General features: G+C 39.5%; 1 protein-coding gene across 3 annotated transcripts in view; it reads left to right on the forward strand.

Annotated features, from left to right (window-relative positions):
• Positions 1 to 7,492: 7,492 nt before the first annotated feature.
• Positions 7,493 to 27,274, forward strand: part of ACTN2 (actinin alpha 2) — a 67,675-nt gene continuing 47,893 nt past the window's right edge. For all 3 annotated transcript variants that reach the window (XM_057414445.1, XM_057414444.1, XM_057414443.1), the window contains exon 1: positions 7,493 to 7,910. In XM_057414445.1, the coding sequence (XP_057270428.1) occupies positions 7,776 to 7,910 (135 nt within the window). In that variant the 5' untranslated portion in view covers positions 7,493 to 7,775. The remainder of the gene's footprint in view (positions 7,911 to 27,274) is intronic.

Genomic DNA, 27,274 nt, shown 5'->3' on the forward strand with positions numbered 1-27,274 from the left:
TTCACCTCCAGTAACTGTTGTCCATCTGAACTGAAAAAATACCTACAACAGCATCTGGCTTGAAAATAAAACCATACACAACCAAGTCTTGAGATTGGCTCGGATATGGAATTCTGGAAAACTACAGGTATTGTGGATTTAGCTGTGGGACACAACAGAGATCTAGACTGCATATTAGCATAACTCCACTGCATTTATCCTATAGACAAACTGGTTTCAAAGTGAAGAAACACACAAATACTCTCCTCTCCTCTTTTGCTTATGCTAAATGGGACTTACACAGAGAGAGAGGTGAGCCAGTTAAGAAAAAAAGGACTTGTCCACATTCAGAGGGATTGACATTCTGCAAGAGCCTTCACCATGAGTAGGTTTTGCTGGTAAATCAGAAGAGCAACTGGTCTCATACTGGAAAGTATGTTGTGCAAAACTGATATCATTGCTCCTGAGATGATAATATGGCCAAAGTCAGTGAGAGAGATCAGAGTTGGACAGGGAACAATTGTCTTCAGAACAGGAATTGGAAAATTCAAGCCTTGCTGCTTTCATGTCAGGCATAGCAGGAATGTTGCTCGTTTTCTCAGTGCTGATTCTTAATACAGCTGAGTGTCAAAGTAAAGCTTTGTGGGGCAGGACGTAAGTGCAACAGTTCTGGAAAAAGAAAACTTGTGCTATACATGTTGCAAAAAGAACATGTTATCCTTGTTTGTCAGTAATTCAGGTTATGCCTAACACTGCCTTAGAGATGAATTAATTGTCCGTTTTAGTAATCTTTGTATTGCTGCTGTGGAATGAATAGTAAGTTGTAGCTAGTATTCATTGTGACAGACTGGCAATTTGTTCAACCAGCTTTCCTTCTTGAATGTGTAACCTTAATTTCATTAATGTTAGTGAAATTACACCAGTATATCTGGAAAGAGAAATGAGGGCATTAAGACTGCAACTTGTCTAAGGTCATTCAGGCAATCCATACAAATGCTGAGTGTAGAACACAGCAGTGTCTGATATCCAGTGCCCATATCCTGTGCCCATAATCTCTACCTCATACCTCAGTGACTTAAAACCTGCCAGGTCTCCTCTGTGCCCCTTAGATAATTCTGTAAACTCTGATTTAGTTGATGATGCTTGTTTCTAGATAAATAAAGGCATGTTGTCTGTGCATTCCTCACACACATCTCCGTTCTCTCTTTTCAGTGTGGCCAAAACTATTGCTGAATAATGTGCTTTTTTAGACAAATAGTCTTGGGTAAATCAGTTATGGGTCAGAGGCTGGCTCACTAAGGGATTTTTTAACTAGTTCTATTCATGAAGTACAAATTGTACGGTCAGTTGAAGGCTTTCACATTGCTGTGGTCGCACACTTTCTTCCTTGCTTAATATCTTTGTGTGATAAGGCTAAGCCAACATAAAACAGGAACACAGCCAGGATTCTGGAAACACGATGATGTGAAGGTTTCTTCAGGAGGTTTGTAACAGGCCATGCTATACCCCTAGTCCTGCCCATTGCATTCTCATCACTGAACCATTTTTAAAATCCTGGATCTGCCTCACCATTTTTTCCTATCTTATGCCAGCACTATTTGCAGTTTCCCCACCTGTTCCTGTGTGTATTACGTTGTAACTGTGCGTATTGCTCTACAACTTCAGAGTGCTAGCAGTCCAACCGCAGCGTTGTGTGTGAGCTGCCATATACATTTCCCAGTTTTTCCTTTGATGTTACATTTCTAATCCATGCAAAGCATTTGTTGAAGCTTCTGATATTATTTAGTTTATTTAGTGATTTAATCTTTGTGAGTTGCATCTACCCAGACAAGAACCATTAAACACAAAAGGCACCCACAAGAGGCTAGCTGAAGGGATAATGGTTTATTCTGAAATATTTAATAGAAATACGTCAGAATGTAAGGTTTGAGGGCTCTTCTCATTCAGGAAAGGTGATCTTGTGTAGTGTTGCCGGGCAGTCACCATCACAAGGGGGTTTGCCGCTGCTGTATTACGTCTTTCAGCACTCACATTGCAGTTTTTGATTGTTATTATGTAGCACAGTAATGCCTAATGATACTGTGGCAGAGACCAGATGTGGAACGTTTCATACTACTATCTGCCTTGAAACCTCTCTAAGAACCAGGACCATCTGCTGCGCGGGCTGCAAGGCAGCAAGTGTGGCCCTACAAATAGTAGGGACAACCCCTCCAGAGTATAAGGGACCCTGAATGCCTGAGCAAGCCTGACATACTAGCTAATGGTAGGCATTTTTTGGTGCGGGCTACACACAGGCACGAGAGACAAACAGGGAGGTGAAGGGTGTACGACAGGTAAAGCATGCTGTAAACATAATTGTTCTGTAAGCTTCTCAGGGCTTTTAGACAGGAAAAGCCTCTACCCCTGAGAACTTGTGTTGTAGGTGGACATTAAGGACCAAAGGAAGCATTGCTAACACTATTTTAAAGATGGGATAGTGCAGCGTGAGAAGCTTGTTTCTGTGTCTGTCAGTAAGAGTAGTCTGATAGGCCAACACTTAGCTTTTGGGGAAAATTTTATCTGAATTGACATGCTCAAGGTCACACAGGGCATGTTAAGCCAGTATGGATCATCCCATGTCTCAGCCCCGTGATTTTCGTTCCACACAAAAAGTTGGCAAAAGCCAGTGGTCTCAGCGCAGTCAGCATTTTCTCCATACTTCTGAAGCCCAAGATATGCTTTGGTAGTATTTGTCTGTCCTATAAATGCTTCTTGCTACACTTCATCCATGGCTGAATTTCAGGGACAGAGTAAGTTGCCTCTATATATAGCTGATGAAACACTTTGGGATCTTCTGACAATGTCAGTTGCTACTATGAAGCCAGCAATGCAGGTTTTTTTTTCAGATTTCTATGCTTTTATTTCCAAACCTGTCACTTGAAACAATATACTTTAAAAAAATATAAGGTACACTTGGTTCTGTATAGTTAATATCATCAAGTGTGAATAGAATGGGTATTTTTCAGTCAGAGTTTGTGCCTCTTGCTGCAAGATATGGGGGGGCTAATATGTGCAATGCCCTCAACATTTCTTAGCTCAGACTAAATCAAAAGTTTGGTTCCCAGATAATGTTCTTTTCTTCTTCCTTTCTGCCTTTCTTCTGTATGTGTTCATATTGGGAATATGAATCAAGTGTAACATTTATTCGTGTTGTCTTTGTACTGGGTTTAATTCCTCATTTTGTAAGTTTTTTCTAAACTTACAAAATAGTGCATTTCCTCCATTGAAGAAGATGGGTTGTGTTTATTGTGTTAGGAAAAAAAAAAAAAGGCTATTTCTCCCAAACTAATAAAAATTAAATACATTTTATAACACACCCCACAGTTCTGTTTAGCTTTGTCTGGGAGATTTAGCATAGTTTTTGATACAATCCAACATTTTGGCCCAATCTAAATTATCAATATCTTTAAATAGTTCAGATATTTGTTTGCTAAGCTTTAAATGAGTGGATATTTACCACAAGCAAAAGTACATTTTTAGGGACAGTTATGACATGCTTTGAAAATACGAGGTCTTTTTGACCGCACTGTTATTATTCTTCTAACAATTTACACAAGAGGACAATCATTTTGAATTTATTTTCTTTCATCTTTCATTGACTCCTTTCTTGAGAAGCCATCCTATTGTTCTTTTTCACAAAGAAACAGGCTGTGCCTATGGAAAGAGGATTGCTTAAAGACTCTTCAAGTCGTAAGATGTCATAAGATTCCTTATTTCCTACGGCCTTTCTGAGACAGTTTTGGCGGAGATGAACTATTGTATTCCTGCACAGGAGTGTAACACATGAAAACTAATGGTAATCGTTTTCACATCAGTTGCCTGTTTCATATGTGATTGTTTAAGTAGGGAAATCTGGCTAATTTCTTATTCTAAATCTCACTAAGTTCAAATAGAAGAATGATCTGGTGAAATATTGTTGCAATGTTCAGCATTTTGGAAGTTTTATTAAAAGTCTAAGGTTTTGTGAGGAGGAAGAGCAAGAAGCGGGTTAGAGGGATTGAAAGTCTGATGAACATCGAAAATACAGAGGAGTGAGTTCTGGATAGAATGATATGATGGCTTTTGGGAAGCAAATGGGTGTTAGATATAAACTGAGTGAAACAATTTTCATTTCATTTAAAAAAATAATTATAAAGGTTGACACAGGAGGTGAAAACTCTGTTTTCCTTTAGTTAGAACAGCCCTTTGATTCTCACGGAGCTTAATGCAAAGCATGCCAGGAGGCTTTCACTTAGGTGGTGTTAGATTCAAAGATCCCTCCTAAGTTGGAACAGTGATAAGAAATGCTGAGTAAGTTCGTCCACAGGCCTGCTGCTGCTGTTAGGAAAGTTCTGGCCTTCTCATGGGCAATGACATCTTGTTGCCATGGTGTTCTCCTGGGGTAAAGGCATTCTTCCAGATAGGCCCTTCCTACCATTTATGTTAACATGAGCTCACACCTTTTCCCAAATAAAAGATAAAAATAGTTGACAATTCAGCTCTGCCATCTCCATTTCTGGCCTCCCTGTGCTACCTTATTTCTTCTGATCTGTTTGGCAACCATTGATGGTGCTTGGGTATCTTGCCATGTCAGCTTAAAATTCTGTATATATGGTTTACTGTGTTTCTTCCTCTTTCTCTGCTTTAGGTTTTTGTCCTTTCCTCCCTGCTCAGCTCCCTTATTTCTGTTTTGATTTGATTTTCTTTCTCCTTAGGCATAGTTTGTAGCTGTGAGGCTCTGCCAGCTTCAGTGGGGATAGTCCTAACCTATCTCTGATGTGGGAATAAGCTGATTGAAGCACATTGCCTTATTCATAACTACTCTCCTGGGGACAGCTTTCCTTTTCTCTAGGTGAGCTGGAAGAGGCAGATCCCTTTCCATTTCAAGTTTGGCATCAGAGTTCCATTTTGGCTCTCTTTCCACTACGGACCTCCATTCATATGCTTCCCATTTACCATCCACACAGTTCATTTATAAAATTAAATTAAAGTAGTAAACAAAACACTAGATACTCCTCCTAAAGCTCCATCTATAAATATCTCTCCTGCCTACTCATGCTGTCTGATTAAGGGGAAGTAAGCAGTTATTTAAAGAACCTGAAATGGGTCAGATTCCATCAAGATAAGCAGGTTTTTAAAACGGGGATATTCTCTTTAGCTTGCTGTTTCATAGGTAAAAAGCCCAACTGTCTCAAATGCACATTGAGGAAGTTGAAGCCGTTTATGTTGAGTTAAAAACAAACAAACAAAAAAAACAACAGATTTTTCATTCTGAAATATTTTCTTTTTCATCCAAAATGAATTAACATAACCTACACAAAGTGGTTTTTGAAATATTTGCACCTTATAGAAAAATGTGGGTCTATTCCTCTTTGGAAGTAACTTGAAATCTTTTTATTTTCTCAGACTAGATGAGAGATGATACTGTGGGTCTACCTGTTGGTTTCTTAGGACAATGGTGACTCCAGTGCTAATCCGTAGTGTGACTGGATACCCTTTGTCATCATAGTGCCTCAGGTTTTATTTCATGACATGAGCACTCTGGCCTTTGTTACAGGATAAGGGTCAGCAAATAAAACGTGGCTTTTAACTAATACCTCCCTGTACGAAGCCTCTAGTACCCGTAAAGCTCCCCTGTACTGCACAGTGGGAGTGGTGTGGTACTGTCTGACTTCGTCAGCCTTTAAAGGTTGGAACAGATGGTCCTTGAGGTCTTTTCCAGCCTGGAGTTCTATGATGGCATTCTATGATTCATCCAAATAGATCCTCAGAGCAGGCAGTGCCAAGAAAAGACATGAAGATGGTTGCAATGGCTCACCTCTAGTGAGGTAGTGTGTAAAAAGTCACAGGTTTTGGTGGTGCAGGAGAACTCTTTGCACGAGAGACAGCTCTGGTTCAGAGCATTACAGCTTTGCATGTGTACTTCTGGGACTCCTCTGGCTTCTCCCTGCTCTTCCTCTAGAAATAGAATCAGAAGAAATAGTTTTACTGACTTCAAAGGCTTACATAGTCATTTAGGTGATTGAAATCAGATATGTATCACAATCTACAGATGTCTGCCCAGCTGTAAAAATAAACCACACAAATTACACCAGGATACACATAATGTGTGCATACATTAAGTATTTTGGTTTGTAATTGCTATTTGATACTGTCTGAGAGTATCCGAAGAGAATGATCATCACAGGTGGAAATGTAGCAACCTTGAGAATATTTGCATTGAGCAGGTGAAAAGCATGTGATTCTGACTTTTCTGCTTAGATTCGAAATTTGATTTTTAGACTGTTTATCTTACAGTATATATACATCAGTCTTTGGAAGTTCAGCTTGCTTTGCATGAAACATGTTGCAATCCTTTTCTGAATTCCAGTCTGCAACCTTAGTGCTGCATTTATGACATTTTTTGAGCTGATGGGCAGGTATTAGTGGTGCATGTATGCATGTTCTTCTAAATTGCGTAGACTCATGGGATAGAAGGTGGCTTGGCAGGAAGTGCACCTTTAGTTAGTAATAGGAAGTGGAGGACACATGATGTTAATTGCACTGGTTATTTGTTCACATTGGCTTAGAGACCTCTGGTTGCCTCTACTGAGTGTAGTTCTCCCTTGTATCTGACTGTCTTTTACAGCTTCCAAAAGCTCAGCTTTTGTGAGCATTTTCTTCTTCCTAGGTAAGGCTGGAATTGTATCCAGTGTGGACAGTGCTGGAGGGGATGACCTTGGCTAATGGTAGGTGCAGGCATTAATGACAAGCTACATGAAGAACCTAGTAAACTTGCCATTTCCCAGAAGAAACATTGTCGCCAGGGCAACTGAAATGATATGTATGACATGGGAGATAAGGGACATGCTTGCCGGGATGTGTGATCTCAGGGCTGGCTTTTCAGATTTTACCCTGTGGAAAGCATGGCTAAATGTTTCCTGCCACATATTTATAAAGTTACTAGTTCCAGAGACCTTTGTATGCGCTTCTTGGGATGTACTGAGCGTATTTCCTCATTAAAAAGACACGTGTTGCTTTTCTACATTGTGCTCCCGTACTTTGTGGCTTAACGCCAAACCTGAGCTCCACCGGAAAGTTGTTTCGAGTATCCTTGTCTGCACTGGCTCTTGGGAGCCTTAGTCTGGAAAGAAAAGCGTAAAGAGGCTCAAGGGTCCACTTGGACTTCAGACTAATGAGAAGCAGTGTCCAACTACATTAGCGAATTATAGATGAAGTAGAAATCGTGTCAGCAGGGAAAAAAAGGGGGATGAGAGCCAGGTATTTTGTCACATTGGAAGCAAGGACAGACAGACAGAAGAGCTGACAGTGATTTGGGGCAGAGCTCTTGCAGGCGGTGCGTTCCTTACCCCCTCGCAAGGCGGTCCCGCTGCCCGGCACAGAAGCGGCGCCGCGCCGCGCCGCCCCGCCCCTGGTGCAGGGGGTGGTGGCCGGGCCACGGGAGGGCCGGGTCCCGCCGCCGCGCCATGTGACAGCCCGGCGGGGATAATAAGCGGCAGCGATGAGCCGCGCTGGGCTTCTCCGGAGGGTCAGCCGCAGGGACGTACAGCAGCAGTAGCAGGGAGAGAAGGGGCAGGAGAGAGAGGGAGGGAAGGTCACCACAGGTCAGCACCTACCTGAGTTTCAGCTTCTGCTCTCAGCAACTCATCAGTATTCACTGCCTGTCACCTTGGAAAAAGAAAAAAAGAAAGAAAAAGACACTGCTACTTACAACCCGTCAGCAAGTAAACCAAAAACGTAGTACAAGCCACAGCAGCTGAAGCTGATCCCCAGGTAGCATGAATAGCATGAACCAGATAGATACAAACATGCAGTACACCTACAACTATGAAGAAGATGAGTACATGACCCAAGAAGAAGAATGGGACAGGGACCTGCTCCTGGACCCAGCATGGGAGAAACAGCAAAGGAAGGTCTGAAAGTAATGTGTGTTTGTGTATGCCTCTGTGGGGAATGGTGTCCTTTCTTACTGCCATGCTGCGTCTGGAGTTGCCAGGGCTGTGCAGTAAGGGCTACTAGTTTTGTAAGAGAATATATTTTACATTGTATAAAGCATGTGTATGATGTATACTAGCTATGCCATATTTTGAGGATAAAGTATTCACTTTTTGAATTCTTAAATGAAACCTATGTAAGGTGAAACTAATGGATGAGAGGAGTTTCTTTTTATATTGCACTGGAAGTATTCTGTCAGTACCTCTATATTTATATATTGGTATTTCAGTAATTTTTAACTTTAATTCCTGGGTCTTCCTTTCAGAAAGCAAACTCTGAAATGATGTCTGTGCCTGGTTGCTTTTCAAAAGCAGTAAATGGCAATTATAGACAGGGACATGAAGGAAATGGTTCACAACTGGTGCGCTAAAATTTTTGCAATATTCCTGAGAAAACACTGAGAAATCACTTTTGAAATTGTGATCTTGCAAGTCAGCTTTATTAGAATTTGCTCTTAATTCTGACTGAATGGTCTGAGAAGGAAAATATTGCCTAGACATAGATCCAGGCTAGAATTGAAAAACTGTATTTCATGATTAGGTTCCCACATGCCAATTCACTGTCTGGGAAGAAACAGATCTGTAAACTCCTTGCAACATACCATTGCAGAAGAAATGCTTCTTACCTTTTAGGTATAAGAAAACTATTGCACAAGCAAGTACTGCACATGCTCTTTTTCTGAACACAAGCAGAGATTATATCCCATTGGTACTTTTGTCAGTGGTTTGGTACTTTAGTAATATTTGCAGTATCTAATTTCAGAACACCGAGTTTTAAGCAGCATATAGAAAAAGAGAAATGTTGTAAAGGATTTGTTACTTCCTGATGTAAAAGGTGATGCTGAAGGCACAGCTGACAGATCTGGGATTAAAAGGTTATCTGCTGGTTACAAGAATGAAAAAAATAAAGAGGGGGACTCAGAGAAATGGTGCTCTGGGCAAGAAGGTTGAATATACTTTCTGTGAGCAGCTCACTTAGTAGAAGTTGCCATACTGATGACAGTCTGGCCTGCTGTTACCGTCACAGCTTCTATAAAAGCAATACTATAAAAGTATAGCTATAAAAGTAAGAGCTGTTAGAACTGTTGGGGCCACTAGGTTTGCTTTCCATTAAGATTGGTAGACCCAGTAATTTCCTTTCAGTTTTCACTTATAGCCTTCCTTCCTCCTGAGTTTTAGGTGGTTTTACTCATTTTCTTGCATTTACACTTGTTAGGATCCTCCTGTACAAGTATAGTGGGAGAAATTCTGGGGGAGGTTGAAGTTCACGTTTGTTGATCTACCACCTGCTGCAACTCCTAAGCAATTATTAAGCTGCACTCATCAACACATTTGTTTTAATTTACATGGTGGACTATGCTTTTTTTTTTTTTTTTTTATAGTGACAATGGAAATTATCTTGGTGCTTCAGTGCTTTAGTGATTTGAAACTGCTCAGCCAAAACAGGTCTTGATTACATCTGATTAAGATTCAATTGTCCAGCATTTCGGATACTTCTGTTTTCAAAATAAAGAAATAATGCACTGGTTGCTAGATAGCACTAAGGTGCAGTTTTCCTACGATGCAGATAAATAATAAAAAATAAAGCTAATTTGGATTTTCTTTACAGTAAGTATCTTGACTTTTACAGAAGAGCAGGGAGCAGTTTGTATAAGACCCCATAGCAAATGCTTTGTTCCCATTCCTCCAAACAGACAGTGATTTTTCAGAAAGTCAGGTTTCCACATTGATCAATTAAACCAAACTTTGCTTTACTTCCACAGAGTAGGAAGATTGCAGCTTTGCTCCTTTATGTTGGCTTAGTTTTAATATTAAGTTGGTACAACTTCCAAATAAAATTCATGGGAGGGAATCCTCATTCCTTGTCCTGGAAAGGAGCCTAAATTTATTATTACACGAAAAATAGGTACTTTTGTGATAAAGGGCCTGCTAAACTTTATAAAATTTCAAGGCTTCTGTATTTTTTCTAAGTGGTGCTAAAAGAGTTGCAGCAAGTGGTTTCTTTATTTCCTTATTTATGAGGAGAAGATTGCAGATGCATGGGCACAGATCTTTGCTCTAACTGGTAATACAATATTGAAAACTGATCTCAGTGGAGCCCTGGCAGTTGGCAGCATATATTTTCTATTAGATAGTCTTGGAACAGACCAAAAATAAATGCCATTGTTTCTATTGTGGGCTGCCCTCTCCAGACTTGCCATTTCAGTGATACGCCTGGTATGAGATCTGTCAACAGATGCTGGTAACACATGATGACGTCCATAGGATTACAATGGACGTGACGCCTAATTATAACCATGGTTCATAGAGTATTATGGTCTGCTGTAATCCAGGCTCCTTGGTGGTTGCAGATGTCAGATTAAATATGAAGTACACTATAGGAAAGGAGGCTGAGTTATACCTTAGCTCTGTCTCCCTGAAAGTGAACAACAATTTAAATGCTTTAGTTGGAGTTACATTTAGCCTGTGTCAAATAAAGAAATCGGGAAAATACAAGAATTCGACCGTTTGCTGCATTAGACAGTATTGGTGAAAACTTAAACAGGTTTATATGGTTGGAAGTTTCAGGCAGCAACTTTAAAGACAGACTAAATGACACCCCCCCAAAAAAAAAAAAGTCATATTTTGGATGGGCATGCTGTCTTCAGTAGGAAATAATTAGAGAACTAATTACAGCCTTGGTGACTTCTAAACATGTAGATGGGAAGCATGAGATTGGAAACTTCTGAAATCTACTTGACCCAGCACACTTCCACTGGCCACGTGTGCTTAAACAGCAGTTGAAAGACCTATGGAAGTGGTCCCTTGTTCATTCAGCACCACATGGAAACACAAAAGTATATAGGAAAACAAAAAGTCTGGCCAGAGGGGGTGGGATTCTCTTGTTCACTCTGCTCTGTAACCTTAGGCAAGGTCAGCTCACCTCAGACTTTGGTTTTCCCACTGTTAAAAAAGATGGCAGCAGTGATAATTGTAACAACTGATAGAAGTGGTTGGTTCTGGGGGATGTCAGACTAGTGATTAGCGGTCTCTCAGTCCCTGCCCTGATGGACTGGAGTGGAAGTAAAAATCATTCTATCTCATAGTAGAAGACTTAAAACCTCATTTCTCTTCTCTTGATGATAATTTATTTCTTAAACTTCAAAAATATTTCAACAGATTCCACAAACCTTTTAATTTTCACTAAGCCTGTGTCTTAATGTAACTAAAAGGAACATAGGAAAATGCCATGTCCCTTAGCTTAGGAAACCAAGTACAGCAGTGCTACTCAAAATGCAAACATACTATATACTGTTTGCAACATGTTTGAACTGCCAACCCTCTTAGTGAGCTGTGTGTTAAATGGTGCCCTTTCTTATTTGTAACTTTTGCTATAAATACTTTATTTTAGGAGAATGGGGGTTTTGATCTTTGACGTGAGGTGTGGTTTGTTAGTTTTTCAAGGAAGTCTTCAGCCTTCAGGATAAAGATCTGAAGCTTGTGATTTCTTCTTCAGGGCAGTTGTATTGTAAAGCACTCAACTGGCTTCACGTATTTCATGTGGGTCTTCTCCAGTCATTCAGACATGTCTGTGACACTTCTGCATTAACACATGTAAGGAAATAAACAGAAACATACTTCTTGCCTTGCTGATACTATTATACATAAATGATCTTATTCTAGCTTGCTTTATGGCCCTGATACCACTGCTTTGTTAATGCAGAATGGGTTTTAATGTAGGTCAATGAAATTTCTGACCATTTTGATGGGGTTTTATGCTGGTATAGAACAAACAAGCAGACTCAGAATATTTATTTACCTACATATTGCACTCTGTGAATGCAAATATTCTTGATGACACTGAATGCTGTGCATGAGTGAGGACTTTGGAAAAGTTTTTTGGGAAAGAAGCTGTGTCTTTCCAGTCTTCAGCAGTACATAGCAGATTACATTTTCAGTGTGGTCTATAAGGATTATCTGCATTACCTCCTTTGGCTGGTAACACAACTCCTGTTGTCCTTGCAAATAAGTAAAAAAAAAAAAACAAAACCAAAAAATTAAAAAGAGCATTTGGAAGTTACATGCATGGCAAATTCTTTGGAAGAAGCTACCAGGACTATGAATTATGGATAACACCCTTCTTTTTCTAGTGTTGCTGCAACTTCTAAGTTCAGCAGATTTGAGAGGTTCATTGCAGTCTGAAAGAAAAGTTGACCTTGTGTTCAGTCTGACTTCAGTGTCTATAAATAGATGTACAGTCAGTGTCCTGGATTCACTCTGAAGCTTGTGTGGTCTTCTATGGATGGAATCTAAACTGATTTCTTATCAGAAACCTTTTCCTGGAAGAAGTCTACTGGTGAATGAGAAGACAGATGAAGTAGTGGAAAGCTTTATGCTTCAACCAGGAGGAGGAGGAGAGAAATAACCAAGCCTGAATGAATGAAACAGAAATGTAAAGCAGAAAAAGGTTGGCAGGAGAGGCTGGGTGCTACTAGCAAAATTCAGTACTGTAGAACCACTCCTCATGGATTTACAAGCTCTGAATTGAAATCATTGTCATGGAGAAAGTGCAGGTCTAACAGAAAACAGAAACAGAGGTACTAAAAGGAGAGTATGAGGTGGTTCCATCTAGAGACCCCCTCTTCCTGTCCCAGTACCCATACAGTATTGAAGCATGGAAGGGTCACAAGAAAACTCAGGGGGTGCGATGAAAGCTGAATAGATTGGAATGTCAAATCCCTATTTTCACAATTTATGTGGGAGTCCAGTCTTGTGGAGTATGTGAATGGTGGAAACCCCTTGTAAACTTGAGGGTTGGACTAAACAATCTTTACAAGTCCCTCCAACCCAAACCATTCTGTGATTCTTTGAGAATACAGCAGTATCTACAGTGTGTCCAGGGCATTCCAGCCTAGGTCTTGCCCTTTTACAGAGATTATCTGGAAATAATCAAAGTTGGGGGTTTGGATGTGGTTTTGAGGGGAGGCAGCGTTTGGGTTAAGCTCCCATAGCACACAGAGAAACCAACCATCTCGAGGGCTTTAATGGGGTGAACATTTTACCCATGTGGAACATCAGTGGGATTGTTGAGAAGGCACAGAGATTCATCTCAGCAGTGAATGTAGGAGGTGTGAGGGAGGCAAAAAGTACACTCCTTTCTAAGGGAATATCAGCCGCCTCATTACTTATTCCCAGTACTGACCTGTTAACAGTTGGATATTTCTTATAAAGGTGGTGGTCCTGGGTTGAGTATATTTAGGACTAAATTCAGGAGGTGATTTAATTTGTTAGGAGGAAAATCCTCCAGAGTCAAAAGCAGAATGATAATCAGTGGGAAAATCATGTGCTGTACTGAGACCTACGTTGCAGTTCTTTGCCTCCCTTCCCCTTTATGCACCAAATTAGGATGACATAGGTACCTTGGGAATTATATAGCCTGAAATGCAGGATCTATAGAAGAACAATGTCTTGCCAAATGATACATACCACTATAGATGCTGGTGTGCCTTTTGGTAACATGAAGTTTCAGCAGTCCAAGGCCAAATGCCTCCCCTCCAGGTGCATCAAGAATTTTCAAACAGTGGATGCCAAAACCTCTAGCATTAAGAGCACACATGTGAAACATGTTATTTCTGTTCGAATCCTGGGTGCTCTTCAAGTGACCTTCTCAGTGGTAGATGGCCCCATGTAGGGTCTGACTCAGAACTTGGTAGTCAATGGTTGGACTTCAGGGTTTTTTTTCTGCCGCATCGTGTCTTGATTTTTCAGCAAACACTACAACGGTCCTAAACATTAGACACTGATACAATAGAAGGGTATGAAGTTGCAGTTTCTCTCAAGCTAGGAAGAGTTGCCATGAGGGTACAGGGACTCTGTATAGAAATATGGGATGTGTTTATGGCTTGTCCTGTACAATTGGCCTCTTCAAGATTAGTGCTTTTTAAAATAGTAACATGTTAAATTCCTCTTGCTGATGTTACTTGCATGGAATGGTGCTTGAGAGGAGCATGCTGAAAAGATAGTGGAACAATCATATTTTGTCAGTGCGCTTCATATTCTGTCTTGGAAGCTGTCAATAAGGTGTGCAGCTAAAGAAGGCTCGAAATACTGTGGTGCTGGTGTAGGAAGGAAAATTCAAAGAAAGCTATTATGAAATTCAGTTAACTAGAAGTGTTTATGGAGGTAGTTTTTCTTTTGAATGGGAAGGTTTTCTTTATACTAAGTGTAAGAGATCAATATCTTACTCAATATTATATTTTTTTACTTAAACTCAGATGGCCCTCTGAATGCTGACCCATTCCAGGCTCGGTGTGCTTTTGTTACTGTCATCAAATGGGTAATTCCTACAGTCCCAATTCAGCTGCTAATTGCTAATCACTCCCAAATATCTGCCAGCAACAGAACTTGATGGTTATGAAAAGAAAAAAGAACCATTTTATAATGGGAAGCAAAGACTACCCCCTGCCTGCACTCACAGTACACACCATAGCTTCCCCTGAAATTCATATAGAAAAATGTCTGCAGATACACTGATCCAATTAGTAAGACAATAAGGGTGGGAAGAAAGTATGGCTCTAAGTGGGTTTCCATAAGCTGCAACCAAGGTGCTTAAGAGCTAGAGAAAAGCTGTGTGTTAAGCAGTGGACTTTGCTATAATCTGTTTGGGGTAGGAGGTCTGCATCTTGCTGTGGATCTGTGTTTGGGTCACTGGAGAGCTGGAGAGGCATGGGAGGTGTTTGCTTGGAGGAGCACTGAGAGTCTTCAGCTCTGAGACTGCAGAAAGCAAGGAATCCGTGCTCATACAGTTTGTAGCCCTGTGGAAGCAAAGCAGAGCTGCGGTGTATTTCGTAAACTAACGAATGGTAGTAAGAAAATACCATGATTACATCATCAATTTCCAAATTAAACTAAGACAGCTCTGCAAGCTGAATTTTGCTCTTTGCCAGTGGGGTAACACAGTTCAAAATCTTCCACCAAACCCCTTCCATCCTCTTATACAAGCAAGACAGAAGTGGTTTCATCATTATAATGGAAAAATTGGATACCAAATGCCTAATATAAATTTAATAGCTGTTGTAAATTCTGATCTCATTTAATGATGTTTGGTTTGGATAGTAATTTCTGTATTGCACTGTACAGTTCTACTGAATTAATTTCAGTGTGACTGAGCATTAGGATTTTCTTCAGTTGTGAATGATGGAGGTTGAAGCTAGATGATCTTCAAGTCCCTTCCAACCCAAACTATTCTATGATTCTATGGTAATGATAGTATTTTAGAAGTTGTACTGCAGAGCCTGCTTACAGAAGAATGCACTGGATTTGTATCTGGACTGCAGAGGGACATGGTGCAGGAAGAAATGTGTCAGTGAAATAGAATTAGGTGGAAATTTGTGCTGCTTAGCTTTGTCCCAAGTCAAAAGACATCCCTCCCACATGTTATTTTATATCCCTGCAAGCAAACAAATATAAAAGTGCTTACACAGCTGGCAAAGTTGAGTTGTTCTGGATAGCTTTACTGCCAAGCATATTTTATTCTGAGCTCTAATTATCAGGATAAACAATGTGTAAATGTGGTTGTATTCCTTTACTGTGAGCAGTGAAAAGTTGCTGACCCTGAATGTGTCTTTTATGGCTATGCATACTTTACTCTCAGCTGATACCAGAAGGAGAATGCATTCACATCAAGCACTCCATTTCCTCCTAAATTAAATTTAATTCCTAGTAGTTTAGGGTGATTATACGTTCTTCAGTGTCTGAAGAACATCATTTCATGAAATGCTGTGAAGAGAGTGCATGACTTTTGTTCTTCTAATTTCACTGGTTTTGTTGGTTTTAAATATGCCTCATGTTGAGAGGCGATGTGTGAAGCTGATCATAACTATAAAGGTGCTATACAGTGCTCCTTTTCTACCTGATAAAATCAGGCAGGTATTTAAAGATAGAAGTTAGCTCTTTCCACATCATTTAACTAGCAAATACAATGTTGTGATCACCCTCTGTGACTGTTTCTCTACGTATTCTGTAGTTGCTCTTTCTGCTTTCTCTTCAATACAGATCAAGATGGCATGGTCCTAGTAATCCTCAAACTACTGGTATGAAATTATTACAGGCCAGGTGTTACTGCTCTGCAGAAACAGAGCATCTGCAGAGATATGTGCAGCAGACTTTGAAATTCAATGAAATTCATCTTTTAGGAGGTGTTCCACTTGAAATGGTAGCTGTGGAAATACACTTGATTCTTTAGAAAGCCTGTCCGGAGGGAAGCAGAAGCTGCCAGTTGTCTGGCTAATGTTTAGTTAGTTTGTATATTTGTACCTCAACTTTTAATGTGTGCTAACAGGTGAGAATTTTTGAATTTGTGCTCTATGTGCAAGAATGGGCACTGCTGCTCCTGGATTTCCCTTTTTGAGTTGTAAGGAAATATCACTTTATGTCTTCCTCTCAAAAATAGTGGTTGTAATAAGTGAGTGCTGGCTTTACAGATGAAAGTGCTAAGTGTTTACTGTACTTGGTATGGGTAAGATTTTCCCTTTACTTCAAATGCTTCCTCCCAACTCTTCTTAACTGTCAGAATCCTTCAACTTGACGTCTGATGCTTGTTCTTATTTCTCTTCAAAACCGGTGAGAAAATCAGTCCAGCCATCCATTATTTTGATAAACGGCAGAACCTAATTTAGAGCAGATGGCTTCTACTCTGAAGATCCCCCTAGAAAAGCCTTGCTCACCCCCACTACCATAGCAGGAATCTGTGGAAAGTGACTACCCTAGTCTAAAATTAGTATCTGTGATTATTCCTTAAGTGTCTAAGGAAACGCTCGTATTTTTTATAGGCATTGAGCACCCAGGCATTTCCACTGACGTCAGGAGGAACTTCTGTCTATTTTGCACCTCTGAGAATCAGCCTGCTATTTTGGCACTCGCAGAAAGGCCTCACATCTAGCATTAAGCGGTAGTTTTATTTAACTCCGTTTCATGTTCAGTCTTGGCACCAGTGTAGCTTTTCACTGCTGCACGACTTAAGACATTGCACTCTTTAATATGAAGAAAATTGGTACCCAGCTGCACTAAATACAAATAAAAAAAAGATACTAAATGATTGTGTAGCTCTGGTGTGTTATTTCACCTGGAGGAGTTTCTTCAGGCTATGGAAAAGCTCTATAGCCCAAGTTTATCTCCAGCTGTACTCTGGAGTGTTGGTTCCACCATGAGTTTTCTTTGACAGAGCAACTGACCACCTTTGACTCTACCCTGTCCATAGACTTCTAGTCCCCTTCATTCACTTCAGTACAATGATCTTCTACTATATACAAGATCACTGAAGAAATATGAAGCAACCCTCAGTGTTCTTAGCAGTTCGTAAACCAGTTTGCATTGCAGCCCCACAAGCTGTGCATGTACACATTATGTAAATGAACTTGCCATCCATCTGACATTGATGCCAAAGGACAAACAAAACACCATACATGAGGCTGAAGTTGCTTTCCTTTTGTCTATAGCCTTAATTTCCATGACCAGGCACAGTCCCAGCGCGGCTCCTGTTAAGAATAGATCTGCTATGAACAAAGAACTGGGTGTTTAATTGACAGAGCAGTTTGCTTATCACACTGTGCTGTCTAAAACACAGGTGTTTATGCTTTCAGCAGTTACAGCCATCCTTGTTTGTTTACCCGTCTATTCTTAGCTAAGTACTTGAGAACAGGTTACTTAATTAAATTTCATATTCCTATATAATCAAGCTATCCAAAGATCCGGAGTAATTATTTGCTTTTTATTTTGGTTTGTGGTTTATTTTGTTTGTTTCTTTTTTTTGTTTGTTTTTTTTAGAAAAGCTCAGTAATTTAGGAACCTGAAGCTCACTAAAAATTACTTAGGAACTCCAGATTTTTTCTGAAAGTCTTCTGGTTTACAGGATATTTAAAATAGCTTAGGAAATGTTACTCTGTAGCTCATGTCTCATTAAAAAAAACTTCAGAGTTAAAAAAAAAGAAATCAACTCGATATGTTTTAGTAGTATCTTGAACAGCAGAGGCTACCAAATTCTTATAAAAACAGGTTTTTAAAACAAACATGAAATAAAAATTGATTTTTTAAAAATCATTATTAACAATAATAAAGAAATTAACACAGATTATATGCTATGTGTACTGAGAAATATTGCATTGGGTAAACTGGCATATATATCACAGAGGAATTTTCTGTTGCATAATTGGGAATTAACGCATGAGGTTTTCTTTTCTCCGTAAGACTCTCAGCTGAAACCTTAGTTTAGATTACAAGTAAAACTAGATTGGGTGATCTTCAAATGTACTAAATAGGAGAGAGCAAAGATGACAATTTCTGCGCAAATATTGTGGGTTCTGACTATTGACATTCCTTTCCCATCATTTATTAATATCTAGGACTTAAAGATGTGTGTTGGTTTGGTGGAATTGAAAATCTTTCAGAATCTGTTTTAGTTTTTTCAGTTAGAATACATGCTTTTCTGATGATGGAAGTGTTTTAAGGAATGTTGATATATAGGACCATACTTTTATCTCACTCTGACTGTATTGACCAATTTACAATGGATTTACTTACTCACCTGGCAATGTAGTATATAATTACTGGATAAAGATAGCATGGTGAAGAAAATCAACAGAGAAAGCAAGGGAAAGACATTTGGAAATCCAGTCAACTAAATCCTGGATTAGCCTACTTTAATAAATCCCTCTATTTCCAGACAGCATACCTTTAGTTCCTTCCATACTATAGTGTGTGAATATTTCTTTAATCTCATCCTAAATAGTACTTGGTTATTTAAATATGTATCTGCTGAAACAAAAATGTTAGCCAGCCCTGTCTGCATACAGGAACACTGTAGAGCACAGCTGGTGGAAGAAGGACCTGAGACTGGAAAGGAGAATAGAAGATATGATCCCTTTATAAGAAGCTCATTTTGCACTGATAGGGTAGTGGTAATGCATCTTCTTTGTTTAATATACTTGAGAGAAAGCCCCAGGCAGTATAAAGGGCATAGACTCCACCTTTAAAGCACACATGCAGATTTGTCCCTTTCAGATCCAACACAGTATGGGACATTTTATTTTGGCTTACCTATAGTTTGTTTTGAACTCTCCATGGGAAGAGGCAAATACAACAGAGATTGGATTTGTTCCATAATAGCAAAGATGTGGCCAATTGGAAAAGAATATAGATAAGAGATAAAACCCCAGAGAAATAACTGGTCTCAAATCTTTTATCATTGTTGAAATGGTTTCCTCCAAACCTGTTGGCATTTTCATTGTGAATCCTTTTTGGAAAATGCCTTCTAGTTTGTTGGTGCTCTTGTGAAGTAGAAATGCTGAGCATGGAAGGTAGTGCTCCAGAATTAGCTCCTTTTGAGCCATGTAGCAGTGAATGGATTTCTTTTGACCTTATGTTTGAGTTTTTGTATATATTTTGATTCCATGACATACTAAGTACCTTTTTCTACCCTGTGTTTCTTAGTTTTCCAGTAGTTAGATCAAAAAAATGTGCCTTAAATGTGGTTCTTTGTCTAACTAATGCTTACAGTGAAACCTCCCAAATATCACTTTGCTCAGAAGCGAGCTGGAATGCACCAGAATGCAAATAGCTCACTGTTCCATTGATTGAGTATGCCTTCAAAAGTATCAGGAGTTGTTTTGATTTTGTTCACAAACTTGTAAAGAGCAGGAGAGAGAGGGTGCATGAAAGATGTGTATGCAACCATGCACCAGTACATTGGAGTTTCTAGCAGTACCTGCACTTGCTCTGCAAGCTCACTTCTTAGGTCCCTAGTTTCCTACCTGATTGACTGGGGAGAGGTAACTTTTGGGCAGCACTTTGAGATATGAATATATAAATGCAAAGATGCAGTCTTTGTTGCATGGGTGATAGAGTCCATTAAAGGTTTTACAAAAATGTGTGCAATGTTTCTTTGCTGCACTCAACTTTGTGCATTGGCAAATTCGTATGGCTGGGTATGAACTGGCTTATCTATAGATATGCACTGTAAAGTTTTGTGGTGTAAAGTCATCAGGAATGCTGTGTAAGCTGTTAGTTACTATAGCCATACTACTTCATGTTGCAGTGTTAGAATTATTTGGTTTTCTAGTGTAAATTCAAGGTCTGCGAAGTGCAGTGGATTGGAACAGAGACTATGTTATGTATGTTAGTATGCTCTAAAGTTAGGTTACCCCATTAGGGGAAAATACTGTAGTGCCATGCAAATAGTTGGCAGTCCTCAGAGGTTCTAGGTGCTGTACACTCCCAGCCATGCTGTATGGGAGTACTGTGGTACAGCCCTTGCGGGCAATGCTGCTCTGTTTCTACAGATTTCACTAGGAGACAGTCTGAAGGGCAAAATTTGGCAGTTGCATGTAAAAAAGACCCCAAATCTACCATGATCTGTTTGTTGTTAAATTATTAAATGCTAGAAACAATATGGCCTATTGAAAGAGATCCGCATGTTCATAAACTTTTCCTTTAAAGGAAATACAAAATAAACATCTGAAAACAAAGGAAAACAAAATCCTTGACCAAAAATAGATTATTCAAAACTTCCCACTTGAATTGCTCTACTGGTCCTTTTTTTTTGTTTGGTTTTGGTTTTAAAGCTTTAATCTCATTTAAGAGCTGTATTCTGAATATGCTTGATTCACAGATACTTTTTTTCAACAATATTTGTTTTTTGAGGCTTGTGAAATAAGTTTTTCCACTTGCTACAGCATTTTAAATTTGTGAAGCGTACATCAGACTGTAAAATACTGCACAACCAAATTGAGAGATGAACGGCGCCCTCCTAATTCTGCGTTTAGAACTCTTAGTCCATGGGGCGTATTTACATTTCACCTCTACTGTGGGGTGAAGTTTTTGGACAGATGTGTGAAGAGGTTTTACTACTTGAAAGAAGTTGTACAAAAAAGCAAGAACTCAAATGTTGAGTCTTTACTTGTCTGTCTTTTCACTCTCATTAGAGAAAGCAATGTGAGGGCTATTATAACTCAGAAATTTGTTTGTGATTTGAGAACTTTATGTTTCCTTCATAGATTATACCACTTATTTACCATTCTGTAGTGCTAATCTTGTACATTGAGAGTTTTAAAGCATTGAATAATGGTATGTAATCTGACAGAGGTATTAGTTCTAGTATAACAAGATCTTGACGTACCTGTTTTTTTACACAAAGGCAAAGAAAGTAAAGTCATCAGAAAGGTGGTGTATAACTGTGAATGATGTCATGCATATTGTTATTGAAGATGAAGAGGTAAGATCATTGCAAGCAGCAATGGATTACTCCCTGTTGCTCCAGGGCTGCTGTAACACAGCCAGGCATTCTCATTTGAACAAAGTGTTCACAAAGAGTATTACCTGTAAGCTGTTTGTGACCATATTTCCTCAAGGATTCAAGCATATGATGTGAATGGAGAAACACTATGGCAAAAATAGCCATTCGTATCCAAGAAAAAGCTGACTTCTAAACCCCCTGACTTTTGTCACTGCTTTGCAAGGTGGTGACAATGTTCATTAAAAGTATCAGTATTGCAAAGCCTTTTGAGTGGAATATTCTAATAACTCCTACCCCCCAACTCATGATGAAAGATAACCTTGCACTGAAGATGGACTTTTAATTTATTGGTTGGGAATGCATGGCTGGGGGAACCTTTCACTTTTAGGTCAGTGTTTTGAACCCAGGCCAGGTGAATAAGTGACAAGGTTGCTAACACACACAGACTGTTTGGTAATGTCTATGAGGTGAGTTGTACTCTCAGTTTAGCTCTCTGGGGGACAGGTGTCCCCATCATTTAAACCACCAGAAATGGCAGCTTCACTGGAGGTGCCCAAAACTGACCTTATTAGTGAGAGGTAGCAACAGTGACTTTTCAGCCTAGAGGTGAAAGCTAAAACAATTTCTGTATGTGAAAATGCTTTCTCAGATTGCATCTGTGGGGTTATTCACAGACATTGCTCTTCTCTAACAGTTCACTTACTTAGTGACTTCTTTCTCTATACTTAAGTGGCTGGCACATTTCATACCTCACTAAGAGTTTAAGAAGCAAAAGATAAGTAGCAAGAACTCAATTTACAGTAGTGAGTAACTGGTTCATGCTAAACACCTAGCTTTGATTTTTAAATGTAGAATTAGCTTTGGATGACTGAGAACAATTGTTGAAAATGTTGGTAATCGAATCGTGGTGTTGTTTTCCATCTGTTCACAGTAGGTTCTGTTTCTGATTAGTTTTAAAGTTCTTTAATGACAAGGCATTTATAGTTTGTCAACTTTCTTGCTACAAGCTCTTTTTTGGGCTTTTTTAAGGGTAGTATTTGAGCACCTCAAAAGCAATGGTGAATTTTCCCCCACAATAGTGCTGTGGAATATGGAGGGTTTATTATTCTCATTATCCTTGAATACTGAAGTGGGACACTTGAAAATACTCAGCTATGGCTGACATCTGCTCCCATTAAGCTTATAGTCCCATATGAAGAATCATGGGTCATAAAATACTCAGCATTTAGGACAAAAACATTTTTAAAATTCAAGTCTTAAATTACTTAAAGGTTGTCACAAAACTGGGGAGAAAATATGAGTGTCAGGATCTCTTCTCCAGGATCATAATACACACCTTGGGAAATGTGTCTACCTATAGCACGGATCATTGAATCCACTTTCATTTTAATCCTTCATTTTAATTTGGTTTGTTTAACTTTCCATGAACACTCTGCTGCCTGTTGATTTTGAATCTTCCTCCTTTTTTTTTTTTTTTTTTAGTATTCTCTGTGTTCACCCTTCTACTTTCTGTTTCTCCCATGTCCATGACAAATTTCCTACAAGATCATATATATTTTTTTTGTTGTTGTTGTGAAGGGACATCAGGGGTCATATGAAAGTAGGAGATGGAAATGGGGATCACCATACAAAGAATATGCTGACAGAAACAAAATTTACAGCTATCTGTTGCATGCCAAGTGCTTGGATTCCTAAAAGGGAGATGCTTTCTGCTGCTGAATGACTTCTTATTTTGTAGTCTTTGGATAACATATATAACTAAGTTTTAGGGCTTCTCAGCCACAGAATCTGTAAGGAGTCGTCTTGCCTATTCTCCCTTTTCGGGACTGCAGTGTAGATGCCAATTAGGATGGGAATCTTCCATGAACATCATAGAAAGTATGGCTGGAAAAGAATTTAGTCCTACTCTTGGGCAGAAGCAAGTATGATCATGCTGTTCCTGACATGTTTATCCAACTTGTTCCTGACGATGTCCAAGAAGGATTCACATTTACCCAGCCAATCTCGTCCTTTGTACTTTGATGCTTCTACAGTTAAAAGTTAATCTGAATCTCCCTCATTGTTTTTTTAAGATCATCACTATCTATCTATCTATCTATCTATCTATCTATCTATCTATCTATCTATCTCAAGCTCTATCTTCAGTGAACACAGAAAACCAGTGTATTCTTTTCTTTGCGGTGACTTCTTAAATGTTTGAGACAAATATTACTCTCTTTTCAAACTCCTCATGATTAAATCCATGCAATGGTTCTGTTATTCATAGATGAAGTTTTCTAGAATTTTATTCTTTTCATGGCTGTTTTGTGGCTTCTGTCCAACTGGTCCATGTTCTTCCTGAATTTTATGCCCCAAAGAGGGGACAATATTACAGCTGATCTCTTTCCAGTATTGAGATCGGAAAAAATACTTCCGATGTTGATACATCATTCTTCTACTTAGGCGTTCCAATATTGTATTTGCCTTTTACAACAGCACAACATTTTTTTAAATAAGGTTAGGTTGTGATCTGCTGTTACTCCTAGATCCTATTCTTCAGCGCTACTGCCCTGCCGGCAGTTCTCCACCCTGTGTTTTTGCGCTTACTTATTACTGGAGGAGGGCAGTACTTCAGACTTGTTGCTAATCTGCATCCAGCTTTCTTCAGGTAATTTCACTGATTTGTCAAGATCGGTTTGAACTGTAGCTCTGTCATGAAACATGCTCACAGACCCATCATTTTGCTGTCATATTCAAATGTTATAAACACACACTCTATTCTGTCATCTAAATGAGTAAGTGAAGTGTACTATAGGAAATGCTTCAGGGCAGCTTCCTACAGAAGTATACTTAATAAGCCCTTCTACTTAATAGTGAGCCATTACCTACCATTAGCAGGAATAAATACAGGCTTGCTAAATATTCCTTTCTCTCCCTTGCACCCTCATATGTTTTGTATTTAGTTCTGCTTTTAGATAAATAGCTCTCTGCTTTTGGATAAATAGCTCTCTGCTTTTGCAACTAGCTTAGCTATGTGACGTAAAAGAGGTCTGCTTCTATAGAGTCCTGCTGGGGGGGAGCCTTTAAAACGCCCTAGCTTAACTGGTGGAATGAGGAAGAATGGCTAGATAGGCAAAATCACGAGGAGAGGGCATGCACGTACCGAAATGCTGGCTTAGAAGGGTAACACAACATGTATTTTTTCTTGCTTGTCCTTGGAAGTTTAATTTTTCAAATATAAGATTGGATTCTGCAAAAGTTGAAGTTATATTGTAAAAATAAGAACAGATAAAGATGTCTTGCAAGTTTTTGTAGTGCAAGATAAAAGCGTGCCTATGCTTTTACTAAAGATTTTAGTAGGGTTCTTGCCTCTTTTATTTCTGTGTTGTTTTCCTGAGCAGGGTTCTCTTATTTAGTGGTTCTTGAAATTCCAAAAAATGAAAAGTAGACTTAGACCAGAATTGTACCTCAGATCCTGAACACGTTTTAGTTTCAAATAGGATTTTAAACATTGCATGTGCTTTTACTTCTAAAACATCAATGTTTCTGATTGAAATACATTTAAAATAGAATTATTTTAACTGATCAAAACACTAAAATGGACAGCCCTGTGGTGCTGCATGTATTTTGAGAAATTGCACATGCAAAACTTTCAGATATGGGTGTCATCAATAGTGATGAAAAAGGAAGGGGAATAGACCTGTTGTAGCATTATACTGATGGTCCATCTAAGTCCCGAGTTGTCTGAAGACTTACCTAAATTTTCATGCTTAGACTGACACTTCTCTTTCACACATAAAGATGAGCTCCTGTGCTGAAAACTTCTGTATATTTCCAGCTATCTTAGGTGATACAATAAAGATATTATGTGTCTACTCCTAATAAACCTTGCAATATTTTAACCGGCTTAGTCCCTCCAAAAACCTTGAGAAAGCTCTTATCTTCCTTCTTTTCCTTCCTGTTCTTCCATTAAGAAAAAAACACTGAGGTGAGGGCAGTGCAGGCAGTGACCATGTTGAATTTCCAATACATCTTGCTGCCCCCTGAGTTTTCTTCCATTTTAGTCCAATGGGACAAAGTAACCTTTCTTCTTGTCTCTTCTGAAAATAAGAGCAACACTCACTTTGTAACAAAAGGCTCAGTAATCTTGACATTTACCAGGGTTCAGCCTTGCCAAGTTACTCTTGAAGGGGTATTTACAAGCTCTGTTTTTTTAGTTAATAGTGAGTGGTGTTAAACAGACGTGCAATCATTCAGTGCTGGGAGGGGGTTGCATGTTTTATTGGAAACCCTAGACTCTCATAGGATTAGGCCACCTGCTTTGTAAGGGCTGAGGTCTCCCCATGCTTTTCCATGCAAGCAAATTGCAGAGTGCTACCAAGACGTGTGCAGTGTCCTATGTGATGAATGCATCCCTTTGATAATGTCTGCTGTGAATGATCAAATTAAGGAAGGATGACCAACAATCAAGGGAGGTGATTCTTCCCCTCTACTCCACTCTTGTGAGACCGCACCTGGAGAACTGCATTCAGTTCTGGGGCCCCCAGTATAAAAAGAATGTGGACCTGTTGGAGCAGGTCAGCAGGATGTCCACAGAGATGATCAGAGGGCTGGAGCACCCCTCCTGTGGAGACAGGCTGAGAGACTTGGGCTTGTTCAGTCTGAAGAAGAGAAGGCTCCTGGGAGACCTTAGAGCAACTTCCAGTGCCTAAAGGGGCCTACAAGAAATCTGAAGAGGGGCTTTTTACAAGGGCCTGTAGTGATAGGACAGGGGGGAATGGTTTTGAATTGAAAGAGGGGAGATTTAGATTAGATATTAAAGAATTCTTTACTCTGAGGGTGGTGAGGCACTGGCACAGGTTGCCCAGAGAAGTTGTAGATGCCCCATCTCTGAAATCGTTCAAGGGCAGGTTGGATGGGACTTTGAGCAACTTGGTCTAGTGGAAGTTGCCCCTTCCCATGGCATGGGGATTGGAACTAGATGATCTTTAAGGTCACTTTTAACCGAAACCGTTCTATGGTTCTATGAACTGAAAGTTCCCTTAGTTACTAGAGCGGATCTGCTGACAGTGCAGTGTATGCTAGCATGTCATCTCTGACACCATCTGTTCAGCTATATATATGGATGTAGTTAAGCAGGGAGGGCTTTCCCCAACTTTGAATTTGGGGGCTTGTGATAAGGCTTCTAAACTTCCTTTTTAGCCAGTTCCATGGTATCCTCTCTCTTCTTCCCAGGAATTTGGCTTTAACATACTGCCTATGATTTGAGGGTTTCCTTTTAAAGACCTTTGGAACACAGTAAACATTTTCCCTACTTTAGCCTTCATATCAGCCTTCATTATCCTTTTACTGGGCTTCACTTGAGTTGTTACTGTGCTCTGGTGTGTTCCGTTTTAAAATCCCATTTTGTCTACCAAGTGTTTTGGCATGATCAAGTTGTACTAGTGAACCACCTCTCCTTTTATAGTCCTTCCAGTTTTTTAACAACATGTACCAATGCATTGAAACAAGGGGAAATAAGAGCAAGGGGGCAGTTAATAATATTTCAAACCAACAAGTAAAATGTAAAGGTCTATTTATTTTCAATTCATAAAAACATGTTATTGCACCTAATATGCTAAAACTGCAGCGAATCTAGATGTTCTAGGAACATCTAAAAGATACATGTGTAGTCATTGGTTCACATCAAGCTGTTTAATAAAGGCTGTGCAATTTTCTGCTGTGTGTCACCTTAATGCCCCTTTTGGGAGCAGAATTAAATAGTTGAAAGAATGAGGGCCAACACAGACCCTATCCCAAGCCCAGAGAAAAGCCCTGATCCTGCAGTCATTAGAGCACTGTGTGGTTACATGAGCTAGGGGATCATGTTGCAGGTTCACAACTTATATTTTAAAACATGGATAACAGACAGATGGGAAATTCTTCAAGGGGGAACCTCAGTCTGGCCTAGTGGGAATGTTCTGGCAGAGCTCTTTCTGTAACACCCTTGCCATGTACTCAGAGCCCAGTAATGTTCTGTATAGCTACAGAGTGAATC

The sequence above is a fragment of the Pezoporus wallicus genome, unplaced genomic scaffold, assembly GCF_028554395.1.
Source record: "Pezoporus wallicus isolate ANWC-B61680 ecotype Strahan unplaced genomic scaffold, APGP_CSIRO_Pwel_v1 contig_8042, whole genome shotgun sequence".
Lineage (NCBI taxonomy): Eukaryota > Metazoa > Chordata > Aves > Psittaciformes > Psittacidae > Pezoporus > Pezoporus wallicus.